The sequence below is a fragment of the Mesitornis unicolor genome, unplaced genomic scaffold, assembly GCF_000695765.1.
Source record: "Mesitornis unicolor isolate BGI_N332 unplaced genomic scaffold, ASM69576v1 scaffold17405, whole genome shotgun sequence".
Lineage (NCBI taxonomy): Eukaryota > Metazoa > Chordata > Aves > Mesitornithiformes > Mesitornithidae > Mesitornis > Mesitornis unicolor.
The window spans coordinates 6,980-33,858 of record NW_010187666.1 but is presented as its reverse complement, the minus strand read 5'-3'; the positions used below and the strand labels follow the sequence as shown (position 1 = coordinate 33,858).

The window sequence follows — 26,879 nt, the reverse complement described above, 5'->3', positions numbered from 1 at the left end:
GGCTGGTGGAAGGCTTCATGAGGACTAATTTTCTAGCTGACTGCCTTTCTGAATGGCTCAAAACTTCCTTTTCTCTGATGAGAACCCCAACTTGGAGTTCTTTTCTAATGCAATTTTTAATTTGAGCAGGAATATAGCTCAATTACTGTCAAATATGACTGAATTGAGTGGGCAGATCCCATAGCTGTAAGGAAGATTTAATCTACAAGTGGGCAGGGACAGCACAGCTGTCTAAGGAAACAGGAGTGAAAATGGAGTGTTCCTCATGGCTGTTGTGTGTTTGAGTAGGTTTGATTTTGTAAGGAGGCTCTGGGAGAAGGTACTCTGATAGTTTTCTTATTTCTCTGTTTTCCTTTGACTTTGACCGTAATTCAAGAGAGCCACACATTTTATTGGTGATGACTTTCACAGGCAGGGACAGGGTTATCTCAGAGCCCCACCTAAGCCATTCTGTGCATTGGACAGGAAGAAAATGAACTCCATGAAGATGCTGAAGTTTCGAGATGCTGCTTTATAAACAGTTCCCACATTGATACTGCAGGTCTGAAGCTTGTGAAGCAATCTCTGCTTTTTGCAGGCCAGCCTGCAGAAATCAGAGGTCTGACTATGATACAAGATGGATCTCAGAAGAAGGTGATTCAGTGTGGAGCAAGTTGACTTCCTCTAAATAGTTCCTAATCACTCATGAAAATGATACGATAATGATTTAACCTTAAATCTATAGCCTGCATCTAGAACTTAAAATATTTCTGAAAACACACATTAGTCAAATATTTACTTTGGAGGTTTAAAAAAAAAGGAAACAAGATGCATTGTGACATCTTCTATTTGCCTTCTAACTTCACAGTACTTCAGCTTTCCCATATTTAAAATGCAGTGATTTGCTGCCAGCTTCATACAACTGTTGCATGACTTGATTAATTGTGGATGGCTTTCAGATAATTAAATGCAAAGCATCAGATAAGTAACACATCAGTAACTTATCTGAGTATTTTGGAGTATTAACAAGTTATCTAATCCCTTCTCTCTTTAAAATTGATTGCCTTTGGTCGTGCGTACAGTGACGTACTACGTTAGATGCCTTCACAAACCAAGATGTTACACAGCCGCATAACAAAAGCTAGAATAGTGTGAAGGAGATTTTGGAGAGGGGAGTGAAGAGAAAGTCCTGTCTGCAATGAAGTTAATAAAAACTCTTTGCCTCTCCCAGTTTTTTTTGGAACACGGCTAATTTAATATCAGCTTGGCCCTGCCCAAGGAAAAGAAGTTGCTGAAACTGCCATTCTCCCAAACCTTTCCTGTTGCCAGAGGTTCAGCCCAGTGACCATCTGTTGAGGACAGCGCAGTTCAAGGCTAGCATCATACATCAATGTAGTGGGCTGGTGGGAAGGCTCGGTATGCAACTCTTCCATCATTACAATTTCTTAAAAAAGGGAAAACATCCCAAATGGCCTTAATCACATTTCCCCTGTGTAGGCACACACCCAGTTCTTACAATCAATGTAACATTACCCAGTAGTTAAATTTTAGTTTGCAAATCATCTGTTATGTGGAATTCTAATTACCTGTGGTTTCTTACTGGTTATTGTCTACTTACCTTCTTTTTACCAAAACATGAAGTATCACAGTTGTGTCTGTTGCTGAGCAGATCATCAGGGTACTGTTCAAGAGAAGCAAATATAAACATATATAAACATATATAAACAGTTTGAAGTGCATGTTTGTAGCAGAAGAAAAGAGAAGAAAAATGCCTGTTCTTTATCAACCGCTGTTTGATAGCACATTATATGCTAGCATGGCAGAAATTGCTTCTCACATTACTGTCGTTTCTCTCAAGCTACGTGTTTTACACCTTGTCTAAAATAATATGATCACAACCCTTACCCAGATGCAGAAAGCAGGTCTAGATGTAATGATTGTATTCATTTGGCTGGAGTCCTAGAAGAAGCCAACATTTTTGAAGACTTAATAAAAGCATCAACAGGTTGAATACAATGAAACTGCAGAATCTTAGTGTAAATCCTTACAAGTGAAGCATAACTCCTGTTCTGAGCACAGGCTGATGGGAAGTTTCCAATGAAATACGTTTGGTTTTTGTTTTGCAAAGGAAAAAGCTAAAAACTTATTTGAAACCAAACCCTTCGGTTTCAGCAATTTCTGAAAGAACAAAAGAGCGAGAGGCTCAAAACTGGGAATACCCAATAGCTCTGTGGTTGAGACTCTTGGCAAAGGTGTGATGACACCATCGCAAGAGTCACCTGAGACTAAAGAAGTTTGATCCTTTAATGTCCTGTAATTTCCTTGTCCTGTCTTGTCCTCCTGTCTGGCGAATAATTATATGTAATTTTCACACAGTGAAGAGTTCTTACAGGAGAAACCAAAAGGCCTGGTTGCAGAGGAGGAGAACAAGAAAAGACTTCTCTCACTTTGTGTTTTGTCCTGCAAAGCTGTGAATGGTCTTCCATTCATCCTGTCATTAACCAAAGAAAACCACCATTTTAAACTACTTCATGAGAAGAGAAAGTCATTTCACCACCACATGGGAGTATGGTCATTTGTACTCTAACAGTAGGAGAGGAGAATGCCTGAAAAACCCTGTAGCATCTCATGCCTCATTCCAGGATCTGCAGCACTTCCATTTTTAAGCTGTGTCTTCGTGGTGTGATGACTGCTGTATGAGAAACAGAGCTACATGATTAGTTCACTACAAATGGCTTCATACAGGGCTGATTTCTAGCCCCAGCATATTCTTTTAAAGTTCCCATCAGAATTCCATGTATTTGTCTGAGAGCCACTTTGGCCTATAATGTGCTTGGGTTTGTTGTATGAATTGCCTGCTTCTGCGTACAGTTTTTTTTTCATTTTTCCACTTCTGCTTCTGGACCATGATTGATGATGTAAATAATCATTGCCAGGCATGAGGCTTTTTTTCCCTGTTGTCCAGTCTCTAATCACTACTTGTTCGTCCCTGTATTTTGTTGGTAAGCCAGATGAATTTCTTTTTAATGGCTTGCTTTCTCTTCATGTCGGAAATCTCACCGCAGATAAATGACAGATATACACCACGTATGTAACAGCGTGCAGACCTTATAATCATTATGCAGTGCATTTACAAAGTTCTGAGAAATTTCATTTCAAGAATAATAAATGCAGGCAGTTCTCTGCCATCCCTAGCACTACATTCTCTGCAGAGTGAGAAGCTTAAAGGAATATTCAGAACTAAAAGGCTGTTGCTTAATTGATAATTTTTCAGCTTCTCACATCTAAGCATATAGGATTTTCCATCTCGATCTAACTCACCTTTCTGCAATGTCTGCACATTCGGTCCTGAGCCTGCAAAGCACTTAACAATTAATTTGCCTTGTTTGAACAAAAATGGCTGAATATGAAAATGGGGTCTAGCATTATTTCAATATATGCCAACTAATAAAAGTTCTAATTCTTAAAATAAGAGTGGCATCATGCACATTCTTACTTGTGTTACTGCTGTATCAGCCCCCAGATACATAGATGATTTAATTGTCACAGTCCTAACAAAATAAAATGGCTGAGTGTACACAACACTCAGTAGCTAGAATGGGGTATTTAGATACTTTATGTATAGTGTATTTAACTGCTGCTTCCCATGCATCTCAGCTTTGTGATACCTCCCTGTGCCCTGCACACCCTGTGACTTGGGCAGCTGTTGCCTCTCTGATAAGAAAGTGAAGGACTTGGTGTGTCTTCACTGCAGTCTTGAAAGCAGGTTTTAGGACCCCAGCACATACAAACTATTTCTCCCTTCTAGAGAAGATGTTCTGTAGGTTGTTTAAACTTCTTAATTCTCCTTGAAAAAGGTTGCTTTAAAGTTTAGATGGAAAATTGAGCTAAGTAGAAACACTTGGCTCAGGTGACGCAGAAGGATCGCATTCTTCTGATCCTTCTGGCAGTCAGGAGCTATGAATAGAAAGAAACTGGATTATTAAATGGAGTTGTCACCTCTTTTGGAATGAAGTAATTGACCTCAAATGTCAGTTTTGGAGAAGAGACTCAGAGAATAGAAAGGGCTTGTTTTGTTTCTTTGTTCTGTAAGGCATTTGCAAATCCTAGTAATAGAGGTTTCCAAATGTTTTACCCCCTAATGTCTTTCTCCTTGTTTGACACCTCCGTACTCCCATTCTGATATGTTTTTGTCTGGATTACATAAACCCTGCACAACATATTTATAAAGCTGTTTGCTCTTGCTGTAGATGTTATGGTTCTTTCCCATGTGTAGTCACACCTGCATACTTCAGGTCTATCAGAGCTATCGTATCAGGGGTGGCTCTCCCTGCTTCTGTACCCAGTGCTGACTGAATGAAACTGGGACTTTCTGCCATGAAGGAGTGAGAAAGACCCATTAAGCTGTGGGATGCAATGGAGGCGTCCTTGTTACATAAAAACACCTTGTGTAATACTGAAGTGACACTGTTCCAGAGGTTTGAGAAAATTTAAACTTATCAGAAAACTTTGGGATGTTGTATGTGTCAGGTAAATTTTGTTTCCAAAAGACTGGCTACAGATGTATATCCTTGGCAAATGGCTTTTGTATGTCATGCATATACACACCGGCTCTGACTACCTGAATGAGAAATAAGATCAGCCTCCTGCTTTGTACACATCCTGTTTTATGCACTGTAAATGCTTTAATTTCTACCAAAGCTGAGCTATACAAAGGGATGCCAACATAAGATTATTCCATTGTCCCTCTTTCTCCTCATCTGTTTTCAGTATTAGATTTCTGATTTCAGTCGATTTCAAGATTAGATGTTTCTCTGAGAACAAGGGCAGAAGTGTTCCAGGTGCATTTTTATCTTTCAGGGAAAGAAAGCGAACAAACTAGCGTGGTTCTGGGATCTGCCACAAAATACAGACACCTTATGCCGGAGCACTAGTAAGATAAGATTGCGCTCCTTCATGTAGAGCAGACAGCTTTCGTTGCCCTTATGCAGCAACACTGAGATTGAAACACAACCCCGAGGCTGCTTGTAAACCATGTAGACCAGCATTAAAATAGTAAGGTAATAGCAAACAAGCAGATGGAGAAAATAAGGTTTTTCTTCTAGTTTTACCATGTGGTGGTACCTTTTTGACCTTTTAGCAGTACAACAAATAGGATAGGAAACAAAAGAGCTGAATACAAACTCTGGTTGAATTCCAAATTATAAATTGGAAATGTTATAAGGTATTTTTTAACACTCTTCTGCTACGGAATTTAGGTGTTTTTTTAAAAAATTTTATCCTTGCCCATCTCGTGAAATTAATCCAAAAACATAAAATCACAGAATGGTTTGCATTGGAAGGGACCTCTGGATGACCTAAGATCATCCAGTTCGACCTCCTGCTGTGGGCAGGGACACCTCCCACCAGACCAGGTTGCCCAAAGCCCCATCCAACCTGGCCGTGAACACTTCCAGGGAGGAGGCATCCACAACTTCTCTGGGTAACCTGTGCCAGTGTCTCACCACACTCACAGTCAAGAATTTCTTCCCAATATCTAATCTAAATCTACCCTCTTCCAGTTTAAAACCATTCAGCCTCGTCCTGTCCCCACCAAAGCTGTCCTTTGATCTGACTCCCCTGTCTGAACAGGAGAGACAAGTTGGGAACAATAGTTATGTAAATATATGGAACATATAATTCTCTAAGTAATCCTAGGATAACCTCAGTTTGTTTTCTTTATCTACGTCTATTTTTTTTTTATAAAGTAAATATGACCTGTACGTAATTTTATGACCTTGGCAATAATGCTGCAAGCTCAAGGTGGATGTTGTCAGGACTGAATTTTCACATGGCAGGTTTTAACCGGTACTTTCTGTACATCTTCCTTTTCTGCCACTTTGCTTCATTTGCCTGTGATTCTTCCCTGAAAATTACCCTTTAAGGGTACTGAGTCCTAGTAACTCTTCTACATTGTGGATGTTCTTTTAGTGTCACACCATTTAATTCTGTCTACTCATTCTGAATATGAGAATATAAGTTTGAACAAGAGTAAGTAGTGTGCCCTTGTGCCAAAGATGGCCAAGCACATCTGGGGCTGAGTTGGTGGGAGTGTAGCCACCAAGTTGAAGAAGTGTCTCTCCCTGTTTGGTGCTGATAAGACTGCATTGAGAGTTCAAAGGTTCTATTTTGGGCTCCTCACTACAAGAAAGATATTTACCTACTGGAGCGAGTCCAGTAGTGGGGGTTCACCATGATGGTTATGGGAGTAGAGCACACAATATATGAGGAAGAGGGAAATGGGTTTGTTCACCTAAGATGAGGAGGAAAGTAAAGTTAGGACCCTTCCAATTTCAGTTATTCTAAGATTCTTTCAAGCTCAGTATTTATGTTTCTTTCTCCTTGATTACTACAAAGGAAAACAGAGTATTATTGTATTTCATATTATAATAGTATATATATTTTATATAATCTCTCTATATTATATGTATAAATATATAAATCACATCTTTTATTCATATATAAAATCTTCCATTCCGGGAAGGTGTTTCCTCCTCTCATGAACAGAGAGTGGTTTTATTCCATTGTGAAATGCGAAACTGAGCCATGTTGCAGGTGCTGGCAAGACCTTGGCTGTTTCCACAGCACTAGAAATGAAGTTGAGGGCACCTTTGTACCCCACAGGAGAGAAGGGTTTCAGCTTTTCTGTGCACCTCTCACTGGCAGGTTGGACACTCATTGCACTGCGTGTTTCTTTAGCTGCAGCTCTGCCTGGCTGTGTCCTATCAACAGGATGAGTATATGGCCTACAAGTCCATGTCCATAGTTGGATTAGGCCTCGCAGGATTTTGCCGTCGTAAATCTTTAGTTAAAAATCCAATGCTCGTTTCTCCTTTAAATTGTAATAGCATAAATCCAAAGCAGCCACATCCTCTGAGTGAAATATTAGGATTTTACTCAATGTTGGTTTTGCTTTCTTTGGTTTTTTTTACAAAACAATCCCAAATTTTTAAATATGAACTTTGCAAATATTGCTTTGGTCTCTAAGTCAATGAACTTTCTCACAACATTCCTTGTAAAGGCTTTAGCTTTTCCTAGGAAGTGATTAACAAGCCCTTACATGAGAGATGAGTTCTGCAGCCTGTCGTGTGGTCTGTTTGGCTGGGTCTGTAACACATTTCTGATAGTCTAAACATAAAGAGATTAAAAGGAAAGGGACTGCCAAACTCCACTGTATAACATAAAGCGAGTCAGAGGGAAAAGGTTTATCATTTTTCTTCTTCCTTTAACATTGCTATCTACATCTTGTCTTTAGCCAGAAGATGCTAACATCACTTCCTCTCTATGAATTGGCTCACACATGATACTAAAACACAATATGACTTTCTTTTCTAACTTGAAAGTTTTGATACTTGTGTTTTGACATTCAAGAATCCTGATTTCATCTCAGAACTGTTAAAACATCCCTTTACCTTGCCAGTGGTTGTCAATGATCCTTCTTTTTTAACTTAGTGGTAATATGTAGTGGGATTTTGTATTTAATTGCAACAACCGATGTTCACAAAGTGATGATACCAGGACCTGTTTTGAGCTAGCATATCTACCTCTTCTGTTGCTGTTCTAACATCTACTCACTTTTGAAGTAATAGTGTGATTGCCCCGTGGGTTTTAACAGAACTGTGACTGTGTTGAAGTCAATTCGGAATGCAGTTGTTCCAATGTTCAGTACTAATTGAGATCCTGGTAAATCCTAGAAACAGCCTTAAAAGCTTTCATGAAGTTTTTAACAGTGTCTCAAATGAATAGCGGTTCACCTGCTCACGTTAAGCAGTCTTCCCATTTTGAGATTTACAGTTATTTTATTTGTAATGTAGCTGTGTATATACTGTTTTAGTTATTGAAAAAGCATACCCTGCAAACACATTTTATAATTCACTCGTGAAGATATGAGGATCTCCAACTTTGACAATCATAATAGTTAATCACAAAAGGAAGCTTTCTGAATAGCTCTAGTATTTTAAAACTGTGACACAATCATTCTGGGTCTTGGTTGAAAGCCTTCCTGTTGCGATACCCAACACTTACCGTGTCATCAGCAGCATGTGGAGCTGCTACAGGCAAGTCCAGTCCACAAGGGTCATGACGGGATCATTTATTGGGTAAGACATCACACTGGAGGCCACCTGAGAAAATACACCATGCTTCAGATGAGTCTTGGCAGCAAGTACCCCTGGAACAGAACTTCAGAGACTTCTTGGTGCCATGATACATAATTAGAGTTTATTTTAGTGCGAGTATGTCAGGCTCTGGATGGTGTTTGTTCCTGAGGGTGACAGGCTGTCAGATGTCTTGGAGGGGCTTTGGCTGGCTGAAGACTTCAGTTTCACAGAGGCAGTGAAGCTGCTTGCTGGTTGCATTGCTCGTAGTATCATTGCAGTGCGTTAAGCTCAATACAGCACGAGTGGTTAAAGCCTGAAGCTATGGAAGTGTCTAGGTCACTGTTCACACTAAACTCTGTGTTTATAGCAACAAGCTGCATTTTAGTTCATTACCTTGAAGTGAGCTCTAGTACATCTCTGTGAGTGACAATGTGAATGCAGTAACTTGTGTGTATACCTATTGCACTTGCAGACTTTTTGAGAATATAGACATACTTTAAGTGCATGTATGAAAAGAATAGTAGCGATTCTTTGCCTCTTAGGAGAGTTTTGCTGAGAGGATTTGAAAAAATCAGGGAATAGGAAGGAGCTAATACTGACAGAAACTATATATGTGTATGTGTGTATATATATATTTGTGTGTGTGTGTATATACACACACATATATATTCCTGAAACAGATTAGTTATACAGCATAATGACTTTTTTTTCCTTTCTCCCTGTTCAAATCATTTTAATGACCAGGAGGTTATGTTTCAGAGTGCCTACCAACTTAATGTAATGAGATAAAGTCACGGATTTTCTGAACCGTGGCTCACCTCTACATGAATGCATCTTAAAGTAGACTTAAAAATCTGTCAATAGCAAAGGAGAGTGTAATGACCGCATTACTGTAGCTATCTGTTTACGTATCTTACACCTTGTTGGAATGATGTGTTGCAGAACAAGATAGCAGAAAAATACAGTAAACTTAAAATTACTTTTCTGGAGCTTGATTCAATTGCAGTAGGTTGGACATTGTGTTTCTGGGACTAACAATGTATCGTCTTTTATTTGGCTCTAAATCCATGATTTAGATTGAAGATATAGCAGATTTGAGCTAGAATAAATTTCCTAGTAAAAGCCCTCTCAGCTGGGCATGTAGAGCCAAGCCTATTAAAAAGTCCTTCTCTTTTGCAATTTCTTTTATTAAAAACTCCAAATATTCCATTAAGTAAAACAGTGAGTTTTTCACATACCTGGTCATGCCAGACAAGTCCCTAAAAATTCTTACTCAGCACTTTGAAAATTATCTTATAGTCAAATGATCCCCTCTGGAAATCTGTGATGAAACTGACAGAGTTTATCTAAAACTGATAGAGTTTGTCTATCAATTTCCAGTAGGTCTATTTATATTGATGTCAAGACTCTGCTGAACTCACACTCCTGGGAATGTTCAAAGATTAGTTTGAAAACGTACAGGCAGAAAGCTCAGTTCCAGTAAATCATGCATTTTGTGACAGGCTGGGATAGTTGGAGATTAAACACACTTCCTCCCGAGTTGTGTAAATAGTGACTATGAATGTATTTCATTATTTAAGCGCTAAATATTGACATTATAAGAAAAGAAAAAAGCATGAGGAGAAATCCACTCCATCATACAGCAGTTTGACAGTATTAAAAGCTCACAATGATAAGGGGAAATAAATGTGTTGAGAAACAGAGCAATATAAGCATTCTTAGCTCAGTGGATTCTGTGTACATCAGGCTTTGGACAACTATGCATAGGTGCATACATAGGTGAGATGTTCAACCCTTTATTACGTGTGGCAGTGTTAAGCATATGTTTGGATTTGTTGACTATTGAGTCTTCCCCTAGGAGAGCACTCTCTGGTGAACAAAATTTTCAGCCAACTGGCTACCTTTCATTTCTTTGGTTTTGGCACAGCTTAATATCTTCGGTTCGTGTGTTATTACCCCAGATCTGGATTGCTGTGCTTGCATCTTGCCCAGTGTCATGTAGCACATCTGGAAACGTTGTGGTTTGCTGAATGACAAGTCGTACTCTTTCCTTCCAGTTCCGCCTGGTGGTAAAGACGGCGCTGAAGCTGCTGCTGGTGTTTGTGGAGTACACCGAATCCAACGCACCACTTTTAATCCAGGCAGTATCTACCGTTGATGAAAAGAGAGGTGAGTAGCCTTACATGGGGGGTGCTAAATCCCAGCACTGCTGAGCCTCAGAGTGGCTTTCTACCGTTGATTTCAGTGGTTCTAAGGTTGCTGTCATGATGCCTGCTTTATGTGACATACCCTTCATTTCTTGATTAAAAATGTATTTTAAGTATTTATGCAATTTAGGATTTTTTTGAGGAATGAATTTTAGTGGGAAAGTGAAGAGTGAAAAGCTGAGGAACCCAGCTACCTCCATGTGCACTGCAGCCATTGCCCCTTCCCTGCATCCATGTGCAAGCTGAGCCCCATTGCATCTTCCAACCCTGGAGGCTCCTTCAGGCCAGACCGTCTTTCCACTTCCTTCTGAGAAGCAGCAGTCTGATTTAGAAGAGAAAATGATATCTAATCAGTGTAATCCCTTTAAAGAGAAAGACGAGGTCAGTAATAGTACAGGCTTTATAGTAAAAGCAAAACCATCTGTTGTTACATTAAAATAAAGCCCTTGAGCAGATATTATACTATGAGATCTGTTACCCTTCAGGCTCATGAAAAGTACTTGAAAATGTATACTGTATTTTTTACAAATAAATAGAACAAAAATGGTTCTTTCTTGTTCTTCCCACAAAGCCATTGCTAAGCTCCCGGGGCATTCTCTCTTGATGCAAAACATTCCTTTGCCTCAAGGAGAGTTTTTGAGGTTGGGAGAGCCATTGTTGTGGTCTCAAACACATGGAGGTTGAAAGCAAGATCCCCTCTGTGGAGCAACTGTCTCCATGCTGAACTTGTTTGAGTGAGTTGATATGGTAAAAGTGAAACAAAACAAAAAATTGGGCCACGGGCAGAAAGGTGATGCCAGAAACAGGAGAAAATAGCCAGATTTTGCTTGCAGCTATTAGAATGAGTGTGTTGAAAAGACCCAAAAAAACCCCAAATTGTCTCTTACAGCACAGGAGCAGGCAGGGGCAACTCAAAAACAGTGTAATATTTTAGGTTGACAGGTTGGCACAAAGCAGGTTGGCTTTGTGTTTTGAATTCAAACCACTAAACCTTACAATGCCATAAGCAGAAATGTAATTACAATATTCATGTGATTGTGAGCGCTGTGTTTTATTTTTACAGTCAATATTTCCTCAGCTCTTTGTACGTACTGGTATTCTCAACATGTTCAGATTGCCATCTGTTCACATGCTAGTAAACCTCATCAAAGAAAAGAGAGAAAGGAAGACCCGAAACACACTACCATGAGCTGTATATTCCCTTCTGTATCTGTAGAACAGCCTCAGGCAAACATTTACACGCCTCAAAGCAATAAAACAACTTAAGTAACAACATAAAACGTGAAAAAAAAAAAGGATGCGTGTACTTAGATGGATACTTGCTAGGATGCATGAGGAAAGACTTTATGGGAGTTCTCATACCTGTGGATTTGCATATTGTCTCATGAACTCTTGCAAACAACTTAGCCTCAAATACCTAGTTTTTCTTTATTTCTTTTTTTGATTATTATGCAGTTGCACTTTCAAAAGAGATTTTTTTTTTCTGGTTTTAGATTTAGTTCCCTATTTAGGTCATCAGCGTAATAGCCCTCACTTTTAGCCATGCATGTGCTATGTTTTAATTTATATTTTGAAATTAGTGGCTTATAACTGAGGAGTATCTGCCTTTAATGACTGATTTAATGGAACAGAAATACAGTGAAAGAAAAAGCAGTGTGCCTTTTCTTGAAACATTGTCATAAATCTTGCAGGTATATGATTAAGTTTAGCACTGCTTTGAAAAAACTCCAATGTTTCATGTACATACAAGGTGATGAGATATGACATAATTCCTCAACATGTGTACCACACATGATTAACAGAAAGAACACCATAATAATAACTCAGCCTGGTTTCAAAGCGATCCCATCTGTGGTTTCTGTGCGCGAACACATCCATATGCAACCTGAAGTACAGAGATCCATGGAAATGCTGGCTTTACTCTCAGATACAAGCAGACTGTAAGTGAATAACTGCATGGCCCTCATCATATAGGAAGTAGCTTCTACTTATACTTCCCTCTAGCTCCCCCTTCCACCCACCCTTTCTTGTTTCAGAGCCCCAGAGGAATTTGATCTCTTTTCAGTTTAAGCATCCTGGGACTATGAGGGCTCTGGGAGAAGTGGAGCTGGCGTTGCACTCTGCTGGCTGGGGCTGCTTTATCACAAGCATTTTCTAGGGCAGACATTAAAGTCCAGTGGCTGACCTGGACACTGTCACACACTGTGAATTAAGTTTCTGCCACTTGACTTGTTATATTATTTGTAAATGGCCCAGATTATTGGTTCTCTGCTCTTCTTGCCATTTCACACATAGTTAGATATCCACTAAACAAATGCCCATTCTGTAGGTGTGATGGAAGGCTGTATGTTCACACATATACAGCCAGGAGTACAAGATGTTGAGGTCTTTCCATAATTATTAATACCTTTCCATTCACCACAGGCAATCTGTAAATTGGTAGTAGTCTTCATGTATCATTCTGGCCTGATGCAAAGTTTTTCATGCTTCATACATAATGTGCACATCCTGTACAGTTCTGATGTCAATATTTTATGTAAGGCATGCATGACGGCATTAAATTACAAATTTTCTTTTTTTTCTCTTGAGATTCAGAAGTAAAAATGTTTAAAAGGGAAACTGAGAAAAGACTGAGACTTAAAACAACAGGCAGCATTGTTCCATAGACTGTATTAATTTAATATAGGCTTAATTGTTGCAACCACATAATTCTCCATGTGCTTATGCACTGAGTGACTACTCAGAGTGCTGTAGTAGCATCAGGGTTGAGGGCCCAGCCTTCCTATCTGAGTGGCTGCGATACTGAGCTGTTACCAATAAGAAGGCTGTGAAAGGCAGCCGAGCAGTTCTCCTTTTTACCCATTAGAAGGCAGGAGAACACACACAAAACTCCACCTCTGCTGTTTTACTTCACTGAGCCTGTTTCATCGCTCTCATCGATTCTGCCACAAGCCCTGCATGGAAGTCATGACTTTATGGGAACAACCCAGTCTGCTCCCAGAGGAATTGCTGGGATGCTGCATCATCGTTCTTTTACATCATCATCACAGTCAGGTGGAGGAGACAGGCTGGAAAGTAAAACTTCTTGAGAACTGGCAAGCATGGATGATTACACTTACTGTTTTTAAAAATAAACTCTGTAACATACAAACATTACATGGATTTACATTTTTGCTAGAAATACACATGCATTGCCAAATCTAGATTTGAGTTCAGGTTTTTCTGGATTTATTGCATTCTGAACATTACACAGAAAATGGAAGTTGTAGCTTTTAGCTTAGCATAATAGTTTGCTCAGAGGTTCCTCTCCATCTATAAATTGAGAGTTTTTAATATTCTCCACAATAAAAATATCTTTTTCAGGGCAAAGGGAAAATATACATCATGTTTTTTCATATCTTTTGTATGAGTGTCATTGTTTCACTACTGCAGCCAACTAGTATTGAAAAGTTACCAATTCTTTCAGTGTGTGATTTTCCAAGGTATCTTTCACAAAGATAGCTTGTGTAGCTTGAAAGGACGAGGAGTTTTTCCACTGAGCCATCTTATCATAAAAAAGTACTGCTTTAAAATTTAGGGTTTATTTCATGTGGACTCCAGGCTGTGGCCTCATCTTTTAAGTGATGATTCTCCAGGAACAACATATTTTGGGAATCCAAGCTCAGGACACAAGAGTGAATGAGAGCAGGCACCTGCTCTAGATCTGCTCATATTCCCTGCTCTCCAGATCATAGGTTGGAAACTATAGGCTCTTAATATATATTAACAAGGAAAGTTAACCCAAGTATAGTAATGCAGTAAGTTCTTGAATGTGTCCAGAAAAGGAGTGTCCTTCTCTGGACACATTCAAGACCAACCTGGATGCATTCTTGTGTGACCTAGTCTAGGTGGTCCTGCTATGGCAGAGGAGTTGGACTGGATGATCTTTCGAGGTCTCTTCCAACTCCTGAGATTCTGGGATTCTGGGATTAATGGTGCAGCTTCCACACCAGAACTGCCTTGTCCCTGGGTGGATGGACAGCCTTGTGGCTGTTTCCTTGTTCACTCCTAGGCTGTTGAGCTTGAGATCACAATCAGGAAAGTGGCATTTGAAAAAAAAAGTTCAGTCTGGTTAAAATTGGGGTAGCTCTATCAAAGTCATTGATAGTACTGCCTTCTCTTGATATTAGTTAGGGAATAGGTAAAGAATTTCAAATTTAAAGCTAGATTTTGGAAATTGCCTGAGTTTAATAGCTGCACCATAATTAAAGCCTTTGAAAGATGGATTATCTTTTACAGGGCTGGCTTGCTAGTAAGTGTGTCTGATTATAAAAATTATAAAATTATAAAAAAGTGTATTCTGAAACAGAGAATCAGCATGGGTAGAAAAAAATTATGTACCGTCCTTGCAGGAAAAAAAACAGGTGATCCTGAAAATATTCTTTTTTGGTAATGGAGAAGTACTGAGACATTCAGGCAGAAAAAATCAAACACAAAAGTATGCTGTCTTCAAAAATAAAACAGGATTGTTCCAATTAGAATAAAACCTGCATGCAAAATAAAGGCATATTTTCCTATAAGGACTCTCACTGAATAATGCATGGGATTAAATAATTTCTTATGTTGTTGTCAACTTGCTTTTTTTCAAATGGCTTTGTTATAAGTCAGACTTGCATAGCTTCCCCATTTTGTTTCTCCTTATTTTCTTCCATTTTTATTTTTCACTGTAAACCACAGGAAGACATTTTTGTAGTGAGGATATCATTCCTCCTGATCATATATCATCTGTGAGTCCAGTCAATTTGTTCCACATGTCTTTCGAACATGTACTGCACAAAATGTCTGCTAGCATGGGGAACCTGGTAAAGAGAAGTCTAGTGTATTTTCATGACAGCCTATTCAAATACACCATTCTAGTGTATTTGAATTAGTATTTAATTAGTAATGCACATAAATCCATTTGGAGAGCTGGGAGTGAATTACTCCCTGCCTTTGATTTTGCTCAAGATAAGGAAGCTCTGATTTATTATTCAGTAGTAAAGATCAGAGAATGTCTCAAAAGGAAGGAAAAAGAAAACAGTAGAAATATTGCTGTCTGTGTGTTAATTAATAGGCAGGTTTTTCCACATTCTGCACTGCCATCGCTGTGAAAACAGAGATCCTTGGTTAACAGGGATTTGATGTCTGTGTGGGAGGATGTATATATGTAATATCAGCATGAATAAACAAGGGCCGTTATCGCTGTGAGATTAATACAGAGTTTTAACATCGGGGTCACTGATCAGTCAGCAACAGGTTGAGGTGATGAAACATCTGCATTTTACTGCCTGATTATACTAAAACTGCTGTCATCCCCATAGTGCTGGGGACTTTGGACTGTTTGGACTGTTGGAATATTCTGCGTTTTTTCTTCTGAAATTCAAGGTCTCTTGCAGTTATGCTCATGTAGCTGAATTGAGTATCTCTAAATTAGGGTTGGCTTTCTGCTTCATCCTCCTTACCTTTACCTTTACTCCAAACAAAACACTGAATTCTGGTCTTTAATTATTTACTTCAGTTTCCTAGATAAAATAGTTAAGTGTTTTTATTTTTTTTATTTTTTTTTTTTTTAGTAAATGCAACCATCTGCCAAATGAAATAGGATGGTTTTACAAGGTACCTTCCACACAAGAAGTTATCTTAAGTCTTGCTGGCATTGCCTGTCTGACATTTTTGACGCTATAACTCACTAAGCCATTTGGGTTTAGGCATCAGATAATCATGCAAATGCAAATCAACATGCAAATCAAGCAAACAGATCATAACTAGAAGCACAAATGTTGACCTTACTTAGTGGAAAAATGAGAGAAATTTATCCAAAGGTTCTGTAGAGGGTTTTTTTGTTAAAATAATTTGAGTAAGAACCACAGTAAAAATCTTTTCCCTTCATTGATTGTTTCTTTGATCCAAGACACAGCCTGTCAGTTGAGAAGACTGTTTCTCTGCTGCACTCTTTTCTTAATAGGACTTAGTGCAGCGTAACTCAGTGATATCACTAGGAATGTGAGCAACAAACACACTGAAAGCATAGCATATAGGTTTTTGTTGAAGATTTATTTAGGCCTATGAGGATCTGGGGTAAAATTCCTCTCACTTGAATTTTAGAAGTTCAGTGTCAATCAAACTGAGCTAACAAAGCATCTTTCGTCATCAACAGAGAGAAATTGGTACCTCTGGGGAAAGTCCACCTAGTATGCTGTAGTTCCCTGCATTTGGGTGCACTGTAGCTTTCACTCTGCATTAACCTCACTCCATGTGAAGCAGGGAAGAGTACAGAGGAAGCTGGCACTTTTCGCTGGATCTTCCACCTGACCGCATCTTTCCACCTTGTGCTACGTCTTGGATAAACGTTGATGCAACTGCTTCCCATTTTGTTCACAGACACTAATGGTTTCTGCTTTTCCTTTAGGAGCCAAGCCGTGGTCCAACATCATGGAGATCCTGGAAGAGAAGGATGGGGTTGATACTGAACTACTGGTTTACGCAATGACCTTGGTTAACAAGGTTTGTTTACTTTGTTAGCATCACTGGTAAAGATGTTAGCATTTGCAGATGTATAATGATCTTCCCCTTTGAGAATATATGACAAAGTAGACCTGTCCCAGAGGAGCTGCAGGCCAAGCTGTGATCTGTCAGCACACTCTTGTTGCAGTCACCCAGAGGCAGCAGCAGAATTGCTATTTTGCTAGATGCTGTGCAGAAACATGTTGTGACATGGCTCCTCTCCCAAAGCTGACAGCGCAGTGCAAAACAAAACTCGACAAACTAGCTCAGTGCATTATCCAGGGGTAAAAAGAAAGCAAGTACTGGTGAAAAAATCACATACTCACAAAGGCTTGCATTGTGCACAACTTTTTAGGATCATTTAATTTATTTTTTTTTGCTGCAAACCAAATATGATTAATTTAACAGGTCTGACTGCTAGTTGAGAGTGTTTCTGCTTAAAAAAATGAGGTTACATTTTTTCTTCTTTCTTTATATTTTCTGGTGTCCTGTATTACAAGTAGTAGTTTTGCAGTAAATTCAAATGTTCTCCAAAGTACTCAATTATGCTGTGAGGGGGGAGAAAGTGAAAATCCTCTAAAAGTTATAAATTTATCAGTGTAAATTACTTAAAAAATAGCATCTAGTCCTAAACAAATCTCAGGGTGACTAAAATTAAAAATGTGTCTTTTAAAAAGCACAGAAGATGAACATACTACCAGCAAATCAAAATAACCATGTGTTTTCTGATTATACTTAATAGGCCAGAGTGTAAAAGAATAGTATTGTTATACATTATATTACTTTAAAGAACCTGAGTGTCAGTGGGGGTCATAAATAAGGCTGTCAGCTTACTGTGCTAATGGCTGTGTTTGGAGCTGTGGATTCCTTTGGGGTTTTTTGATAGAATCATTTCTTAATGGCAGCAGAGATGCCCAAGAGGCACTAATGTCACTGTAATTTAACTTAGAGCCACCCTTGCTCCTGCTTACATGGTAGTAAGGATCCTTTTGACTTCAAAGGGCCGCCTTATCTGCCTGATGTACTCCTCCTGAAAGGCATCACCAGCTTTATATGCTTCTGTCTGTAGCTGCTACTAAAGCCAGGGCGAGTAGTTTTTAACATCTCAGTTTTACACCTCATTGTTTCATGTACTAGTTCCTCTTTCTGAGATAATTCTCTTCATCATTTGGGCAGTTGTAATCCACCTGGTGTTTGACTTCTTCAAAAACTTCATTCTGTGTTGACTCTTTCATCATTTTATATTTGATTTCTTTAGTCTGAATTTTCCGCTACTTTTAAAGCTGTTTTTAGGAGGTAGTTCTTTAAAAACACACAAAAAGAAAAAGCATCTCCCTAGTCAAAGGAGCAAGGCAGTTATGAAGATCAAGGAAGAGACGAATCCCACAATGCCACACTTGTAATTATGATCTGGCTTATGGACAGCTTTATGATGTTTTTAATGGGATTTTTTTCATGATTATAGAGAAAACAGCAGGCAGCATGTCACAGTTGTAATTTTTTTCCCCCGCAGAGAATACAAAGAAGGCTCAGATGGTTTCAGCTTCTCCAGGCAAGGAAATGTCAAAGTTTTCAGTGCAGGCAGAGTCCTCATGAAGGATTTCTCTTAAGGAAGTGTACTTCTACTCCTTTTTCTTTCTTCGTATATACATTTACACACTGCTTTCCTTCCTGCTCAGCAGCACAAAACACATCTGCCCAGACATAAGAATTGCGCAGTCCTTTTATGCTCTCCCTCTCTTTCATTGATGCTTAACTAATTTACTTATGCTGACATTTCATTAACCCTCTCTTAATTTGGAAGAATTTAGGCATTAATGAATCTCTTAAATGAGGCTGATCTCAACGCGGATACATCAGATTATGTATAGTTCTAGTATAGTCTTTGTAATCTTCCTTTGGTTAGTTCCTGTGATCTGTTAGATCGTATTCTAATCTCTGTGTTCTTCATTTTTATTACTGAGATACGGATAGATTAAAGGCTTTGTGTTTTCTTTATATAAACAAAACCCACCTGCTCATCAAATGCAGAAAGAAAATTCTGTGTTGCATTCAATTCACTTCTATTTACTTGCTATAAAACCTCTTCATTATTGAGATTACATTGGAAGCTTTGTAGTTGTAAGATTGCTGTCGATTTTCTTTTTAGCTGTATTTAATATTGCTTGTTCTCTCACACAATACATTTTTTAAAAAGGTAGATAAAATAATTATGAAGTATATACAAATTAATACATTTTGCTGCAGTTGAATTAAACACTGAATATTTTTTAGCAGGTCCAGTGTAAGACTAGAATTTAAGCACTAGCTTCCAGGCTGGTGGTTACTGATGGGAGCTTAGTGTACTGCCCAGAAGTGGCCCATCAGCCGTAGCTGAAAAAGTGCTGTTTCAGTCCAGTGTGGCATTAATACAGCAGCAGGCACATCAATTTTTGGTGACCTGCTTTAAGAACATCACAACTGCCACACTGAAACAATGATCATCCTACGTCCTGTGTCTGATGTTGGCCGCACCAGATGTTTTAGAAGAAGTTGTGATGCCTGGGAGAAAACATACATGAAAGATGCTTCTTCCTATCCCAAAGCAATTGAAAATTTGGCTAATGCCCACAAATGTGTTTCTTTACCATGTAGTGCTTTTCACTGTAGCATGTAAGACATCAATAGCACGAATTTAAGTCAGGTTTTGTTCAGCAATGTCACTGAGGATATGTAGTGATAGGGATATTAGGCTGTTACAAGTTTTTATCATCTAGGAAAACATTTGGTTGTTATACTCTCATAAACTTTTTAATTTTTTTTTTACCCCTGTTACTACTTCAGTTTTCTTGCCTTTCTTTCCAATGAGACTGTTACAGTTAGCAGTAGGTAAATCATTGTTCAGGCTTTGGTAAAAATGTAGTTAGGAAGATACATCAAGCTCAATACGTTGGGTTGGGGTTTTAGTTTTGATTTAGTTCACCATTCCAAAAGCAGCCACTTTAGAGGGAAGAACACAAAGTTGCCTAGTTTTTCCCACAAGGGCTTGAGATCAACTTGTAAAATCACACAACAAACAAATAAAAATCTTAATTCAGGAATGTTTCTGCAAACCAAAAGTGGTTAGAGGCAGAGGAGTGAGTCTTAACATTCATATTCGTGCTTGCTTTGTGCACCTGAGTTCTGAACGTAACAAAATTCAGGAAGCAAACCACAGAGTATGGTTTAAAGGCCCTTCTCCAAGTGGCTAAATTTTATTTCTCTAGACGGATTTTCACATTGTAAAGTTCCATCTTCAGAGCAGGCAGAAATATTTGGGACTTGTATGTATATTTTGCTGTTGCATTTTGAACTTGCCCAGGTACTCAGGAAGGAGTAAGAACTTTGGAAGGACCTCCCCAATTTATGACCTCTGCTCTGCTGCTTGCAGCTTTTGTTTCCTTTTATGAAACTACCAAGAAAATGGGGTCCACTCTTGTTTTCTCATATCACAAGCCAGAATTAATCAGACATTTACGTAACCACCTCTTGTGCCTTATGTTTAGTTACTGCAAATGTCTTTCTCCTGGGCCAAACTGAACTGACTTTGTTGTGACACCACAGGGGCCCTTTTAAATCTGATTTTGTAATGTTAGAAATTGAATTTTATATGCATTAGGCTCTGAAAATGAATCTCTGAGTTTAATGACAAACTGTGCAAAGGAAAAAATATTTGATTTCTATACTTGGGAGTTCAGTTGCCCAGTTCTGGCCAGTAGCATGCCGTGAAGATTAGATTTCCACTGCTGCATGATTTAAAATTATATTAACCAACAAAAGGCTGCTGGGTTACCAGTAAATACTACCTTACGCTGCTGTTTTCCCTGTCTACAGCCTGCCTGATCTCAGATTTTTTTAAAAGCTATACTTGAAGGTGGGTGATCTGCATATCAGCATTAAGACCATTTCCTGATAATTTAAGAAGTATGTGTTTAGAAGATCTGTGCAGAAGATCTGACCACTCTTTTGCATGTAAGGCATCATGTCTTTTTGTGCCTGAAGACACTCAGGTCAGCGTAGCGGCTGTCTACTTTCATAAGCAAGAGAAAGCCTGATAGACATGATTTTGTTATAGTATTTCTGTATTTGTGTTAAAGCTCCATTGAATTTACAGTATGATAGCTTCATTTGCTGAATCCTCAGGTTTCTACTCAGTGCTTGGTGTCGATTTAGGAGAGAACAAAATGTACATGGTATCTCTTAAGCGCCGTTCAGGAAAATTTAGTTCCATGGTCTTCAGTGAGTTCTACAAAGAGGCTTAAATACTGTCCTGGACAGAAACAAATTCTTAATTAGAGCATGAACATATAATCCTGAACATATAACCCTAACACTTCATTAGTGTTTGTGCTAAGCAGTGGACCTTACCAGACATCAGACAATAGTCCTGTAATGACTGAAGAAGATGTTGCTGTGTGTGTCTAATTTTTAAAAAAAATAAAATTGAAAGTACCTTGGTGATGCACGTTATTCAGTGATTCATTTCACAGGAAAGAGGTGCTTTAACAGGGCAGGATATGTCAGCTGTCTATTCCTCTCTCTTGTTAGTCCCATAATGCAGTTTTTCTGACTGCAAAGCTTCCTGGTGCAGGGAGGCAGCCCAGAGCGGCTGCTCTCTTCTGTGTTGTGCTTCTCAGAGCCACATCGGAGAAGCTGGGCTCCAGAAAACCAGGAGTCTCAGATCATTGTTCATCCCATCCTGGGCATGAGAAAATGAAACTGTTCCTGAAGAGGGCTTGTTTTTTGCGTGATCTGTCTCTTATCTCTTGCTCTTTCTCTCATCTACTATGAGTGTAGATAAGTTACTTATTTAATTATATAGGGGAGAGAAAACTATTTCAGAGTAAGCATCTCTCTAGTGAGCTAATCCAGAATAACTGCGTTGCTTCTAGTCTGTACTCATGTACTTTGTAGAAACGACTATGTATAGATTGATTCTTGCAATGAGGTGTATGTTGCTCTGCAAGTTGCACAATACATTCATTAGTTTCTGCTCAATGTGTGCAGGATTGCACTCATTTTTCTGCATCGTCCATAAGGAGCACTAAATCATCAGCACAAGCTGAACAGAAATCAGCGGCAAATAAGAATAGCAGTGTTTTCTGTTGACTTTGTAAATGTCATGGATGCAGTTCGCTTATGCTCTGGACAAAGTTGTCCAGTGCCTATGTCCTCTTCCCATGTATCACTCCACAGTAAAGCTGTGAGTGGCCTGATTCAGTCCCTCTTGCTACATACACTGCAGTGGCATACTATGGTATAATGCAGAACACACCTTCCTTTTCCCAGTTTTTTTGAATTCACAAAAAAAAAGGAAGGGAAATTAGTATAGTAAGAAAAGTGCTCTCTCTTGAACATAGAGCAGGTGCTGTAGAGAGCTCCGAACTCAAGCAGTTCATTTCCAATAGCTGTTATTATTGGCATTCTTTATTTTCTAGTGTGCAAAAGCTCCGCTCCAGTGTCACTGGTAACAACTTGCCCCATAATGAGGAATTAGTAACTCCTCTAACATTTTGTAAAAGTTAAGGAGTCAGTGTAACTTTAATAAGACTTTTTAAATTGAAAGGGAGGAAAGGAGTCAGTATCTCTCTAATATAAAACAATTTGTGCACTGGAAGGATGACCTCTGCTGCAGGTGTTGAGGACAGTAGGCACATGGTACAGGATATCTCCCGCTGTCCTGACATCACACAGCTGTGCATTGGACTTCTTCTTAAGGCCAAACTTACAGGAATCAGTAGGAAATCAGCTTCACTGTTTTTAGCAAAACCATTTTTTCTCTCTCTTTGTTTTTATCCCTCTGTTTGATGCTTTAACATTCTCTGTTCTTTAAATTTGTTCTTGAATGAAGCCAGAAAGAATCCAACTGTGTATTTTAAAGACCCACATTTTCCATACTTTTTTGTATGAAATCACAACATTGATTTGTTTTGCCAATTATTCATTTTTCTACACAGTGCACAGATTTGTTTGTTAAAGGCCATGCCACTTGTTTTTTATTTTCTAGCGGTGTCTCTAATCCCACATCATGTGTTTTACTTTATTGAAATCATACATAGCACCACTTGCCACCCGCTTTTAAAAACCTTTGTTTAATTCTTTTCAAAACAAACAGATTTAAATGTTTTTCCTTTGATTCTTAGACACTGTCGGGGTTGCCAGATCAAGACTCTTTCTACGACGTGGTGGACTGTCTGGAAGAGCTCGGCATTGAAGCTATTTCACAGAGACACTTGAACAAGAAAGGAACAGACTTGGACTTAGTTGAGCAATTTAACATTTATGAGGTAACATGACATGCCCTGTTTTATGCATCTTACAGCTTGTGCAGACTTCAAAGCGAAGGGGGGGGGGTGTAACCTAGGTGAAATTTGGTTATCTATTTTATTTTAAAAGAAAAACGTCTGGTTGCTAGAAGTATTATAAACATTTGTGTGTGTGACCTGCTGTGGTACTACATAGCTGTGTTTAATGCAAATGCATTTCGTACTAAAGCTGGGACGTGCTCCAAGGCAAACCAGCACATTTACTGGTCTCCTTAGAGGCAGTTCTGCCTGCAATTAAAACTTTCTCAGATTGCTACTTATACATCCTGAGGTAAGTAGAAGTTCTTTCCACATGCAGAAGTATTCAGCTCATGTAAAAGGTTCGGCTGAACTCAGCTTCACAAATACCACTTATTCTGCAGCTGAATACCCAGCAAGTCCTTGTTTACGAGTTTACACTGGACCAGATCCTATGCAGTTTGCAGCAATGGAGTAATGAGTGACTCCACATTCACCACCTAGGTATAAAGTAACTGCTTCTGAAGTATTTATATGTAAGGGTAGGATATCCAGTTTCTTAATAATTAGCCTCTTTTCAGACTTCAGGAAGTGTTGAAGCAGGAAGGTTTAGGCTGACGTTAATGTAATGTAAATATGAATTCATGTTCTGGTGCGATGAAATGACTGTATCTGCATCTAAGTCCAGCCAGGGATTTGGTAAATGTGATTCTCCACTTTCTTCACCAACTCTGCACCTATGTCACTTCACTAATTTTAGCAGAGTTTACATGTAACAGTTTGCAGGAAGAGTCAGGCCAGAAGAAGAACATGAGAATGGGAGGGCGCCATGTTCTTCTTTTTTTCTGCTGTCAGAGGCATCAACTCATAAAATCATTTTTAAAAGATGATCATCAATCTTAAAAGCAGGTTCTTTTGTGCATGCTGTGGCTACTGAAAGACTTGATTGCAAAATTAGCAGTTAGCCTAGTTGGGTACCAGCTTTCTTTCAATAGCCAGACTAAGTTTAGACAAGCCTATACACTTTGGTTTTTTTCTGCCAGTGTTGTTCGTTTTCTCAAAAATCTCCTTTTCCCCACTGAAATAGCTTTTACACCCTAAGCAGAGATATCATACTTCCCCCACCTTTGTTTTGTTAAAGGTAATTCTGGTAAGAATTAGCAGAGTAACAAGACTAATAGAAACAAGCAGATACGTGTTCTTCTGATCACCCACATCACTCTCTTCTGTACCTCTGCCTATTTGAATGGATCTTTCTCGTATAAAGATTACTTAAATGCTATGCTGCATTTCAGATGAGATCCACCAGTAGCTTTACTGTTTCTGCCAGTGATATTTCTCCTCGCATACCTCCACAAAGTAGCACTTCCTTTGTTTCTCTTAGAGGGTCACATTGGCATGTCAGCAGTGTGCTGCAGTTCAAGATACAAGGTGTTGCACCTGTATTCTACGCCTTCGCTGTTTCCAAATGATGAGCTCCCAACCTCTGTCAGAAGTTTCTATCACATGTCATTGTGGCTATGCTGTACTTAGCATTATTCTTTTCTGATACTATACATCTGTTCCTCTGTATTGACAGTGCTTCTGAACTGGCAGGAAATACTGAATTCTCCAATGAAAGGCATACGTGAAAGTAATTATGCTAACCTAAAAATTGTGAGGCTTAGAGGAGATGTGTGGTCTGCGTGGTTTTTTTTTCTTTTAATCCATTGTGGTACCAGTTTTGTTTGTTAGGTTTTATTCCTTTGTTTAGTTTGCAGGAAGATCTGTAAAAATGGAGGTTTTTAAGAGAGTGCAGTTACATATACAGCAGCTGATATCTTCCTTGGCTGGGAAGGAATGATGGCAGTATTCTATTAAAAAACTTTCTAAAATAGTAGATGGTAACTTTCACTTGATCATTGCAGGTGTCATGTCTGAACATGAGAAAATGTTCGATCAGACGTCTGAACATGGGAAAATGTTCGATGTTCTCACTGAGCATGAGGGTGTTTTCTATTGCTTTCGGTAAAGCCAAGAGTTCACCTGAATATTTTTGAAGGAAATAAAGAGAGCAAGGTGTCCAACACTGCTCAGCTTCCTTGAAAACTGAGTCCTATGTTAAGAAAAAAGCAAACTAGGAGATATATAAGTGTGTTGTTACAGATCCTATATTGTTCTATACAAGACATCAGTGCATAATTCCATTATTAGAGCTGCCACATTGCACTAATGGATAAACAGCAGTTTAGAGGGATAACTATAGAAATGGTGACTCTAATAGGAGTTAATAGTCCTGAGATCAGTTAATTTTTAAAGCCCAGGTGTGAAAACCTGTGATGTCAAAAGGAACTGTGTCAGAACCCTCATCTTTCTTTCTTTCTTTCTTTCTCAGATGACACTGAGACATGAGGATGGAGATGAGAGTGCTGACCCCCCTCCCAGTGGACGCAAGGACCGGAGAAGGGCCAGTCTCGGTGCTAGTGAGCGAAGGGGGTTAGAGCGCCGACGGAGCCGCAGGCACTCAGTACAGAACGTCAAAAGCACTTTATCAGCCCCTGCAAGTCCTTGTGGTCAGTCAAACACTAGCTTCATGCTGGGCCACAGACAGCGTGGTGAAGATCTCAGTGAGAGGTAAGTGCATGAGCTGGGGTATAGTCCTTTCTTTTCCCCTAGTACTCTCTGTTATGTTCATTGCACTTTAGTGATCTGCCACACTTTTGTTTTATTTTTCCCTACTTTCTGTTGAGTTCAAAAAGAAAAAAAAAAGCATATTTAAAGTTAAAACAAACAAAAAACCCACCAACAACAAAAAGAATGGTTCTGTAGTTGACTTGCATAGCTATCTTCTTTGGAGTCATCCATCCGAAGTAACTGAACCCAAACCATATAAGGTAGAACATTAGATAGTGGAACTAACCAAGGTTAAAGTCATCCATTGATAGATGTTATATTCAGTATAGCGACATAATAGAAGATTGTGACAAGAGCATAGTCACATTAATGCAGAGCTACTCATCCCATCTATGTCATGGTTTAACACCAGCTGGCAACTAAGCACCACACAGCCACTTGCTCACTCCCTCCGTATCAGGAGGAGGAGAATTGGGAGGGTAAAAGTGAGAAAATTCACAGGTTGAGATGAAAAGTTTACTAATTGCAATAAAATAAAAATTATAATAGCAATACATTGTAATTAAAAGAAAAATAACAAAGAGAGAGAATAAAGCCCAAGAAAGACAAGTGGTGCAAATTGAACCAGTTGCTTACCACCAGTCCCCAAGCAGCAGGTCCCCCAGCAACCTCTCCCCCAGTTTTATTGCTGAGCATGACATCATACAGTATGAGAGATCCCTTTGGTCATCTGGGATCAGCTGTCCTGGATGTATCCCCTCCCAGCTTCTTGTGCACCCCCAGCCTACTCACTGATGAGGCAGGGTAAGAAGCAGAGAAGGCCTTGACTCTGTGTAAGCATGCTCAGCAATAATGAAAACATCTCTGTGTTATCAACACTGTTTTCAGCACAAATCCAAAACATAGGCCCATACCAGCTACTATGAAGAAAATGATCCCAGCCAAAACCAGCACATTCTCCAGCCCTTATTCCATACCATTTATCTTATGCTCCGGTCCCACATTATCCAATACATCCTCATTAACCACCACCCCCTTTCCCATCAGCACAATGTTACAGTTCATTCTTTTTTTCCCCCTTTGCAATCAGCATTCCAGCATAAATATTTTCCTTTGAG

The 26,879-nt window shown here is 39.1% G+C and overlaps 1 protein-coding gene across 1 annotated transcript; it reads left to right on the top strand.

Annotated features, from left to right (window-relative positions):
* Nucleotides 1-10,174: 10,174 nt before the first annotated feature.
* Nucleotides 10,175-25,870, top strand: LOC104541465 (FH1/FH2 domain-containing protein 3-like; the record flags this gene model as incomplete). The annotated part of the gene is made up of 4 exons (XM_010185533.1): nt 10,175-10,286; nt 16,752-16,846; nt 23,008-23,151; nt 25,523-25,870. Coding segments are annotated over 4 exons (594 nt in total), but the record flags the coding sequence as incomplete, so codon positions are not given.
* Between the last annotated feature and the right edge of the window lie 1,009 nt (nt 25,871-26,879).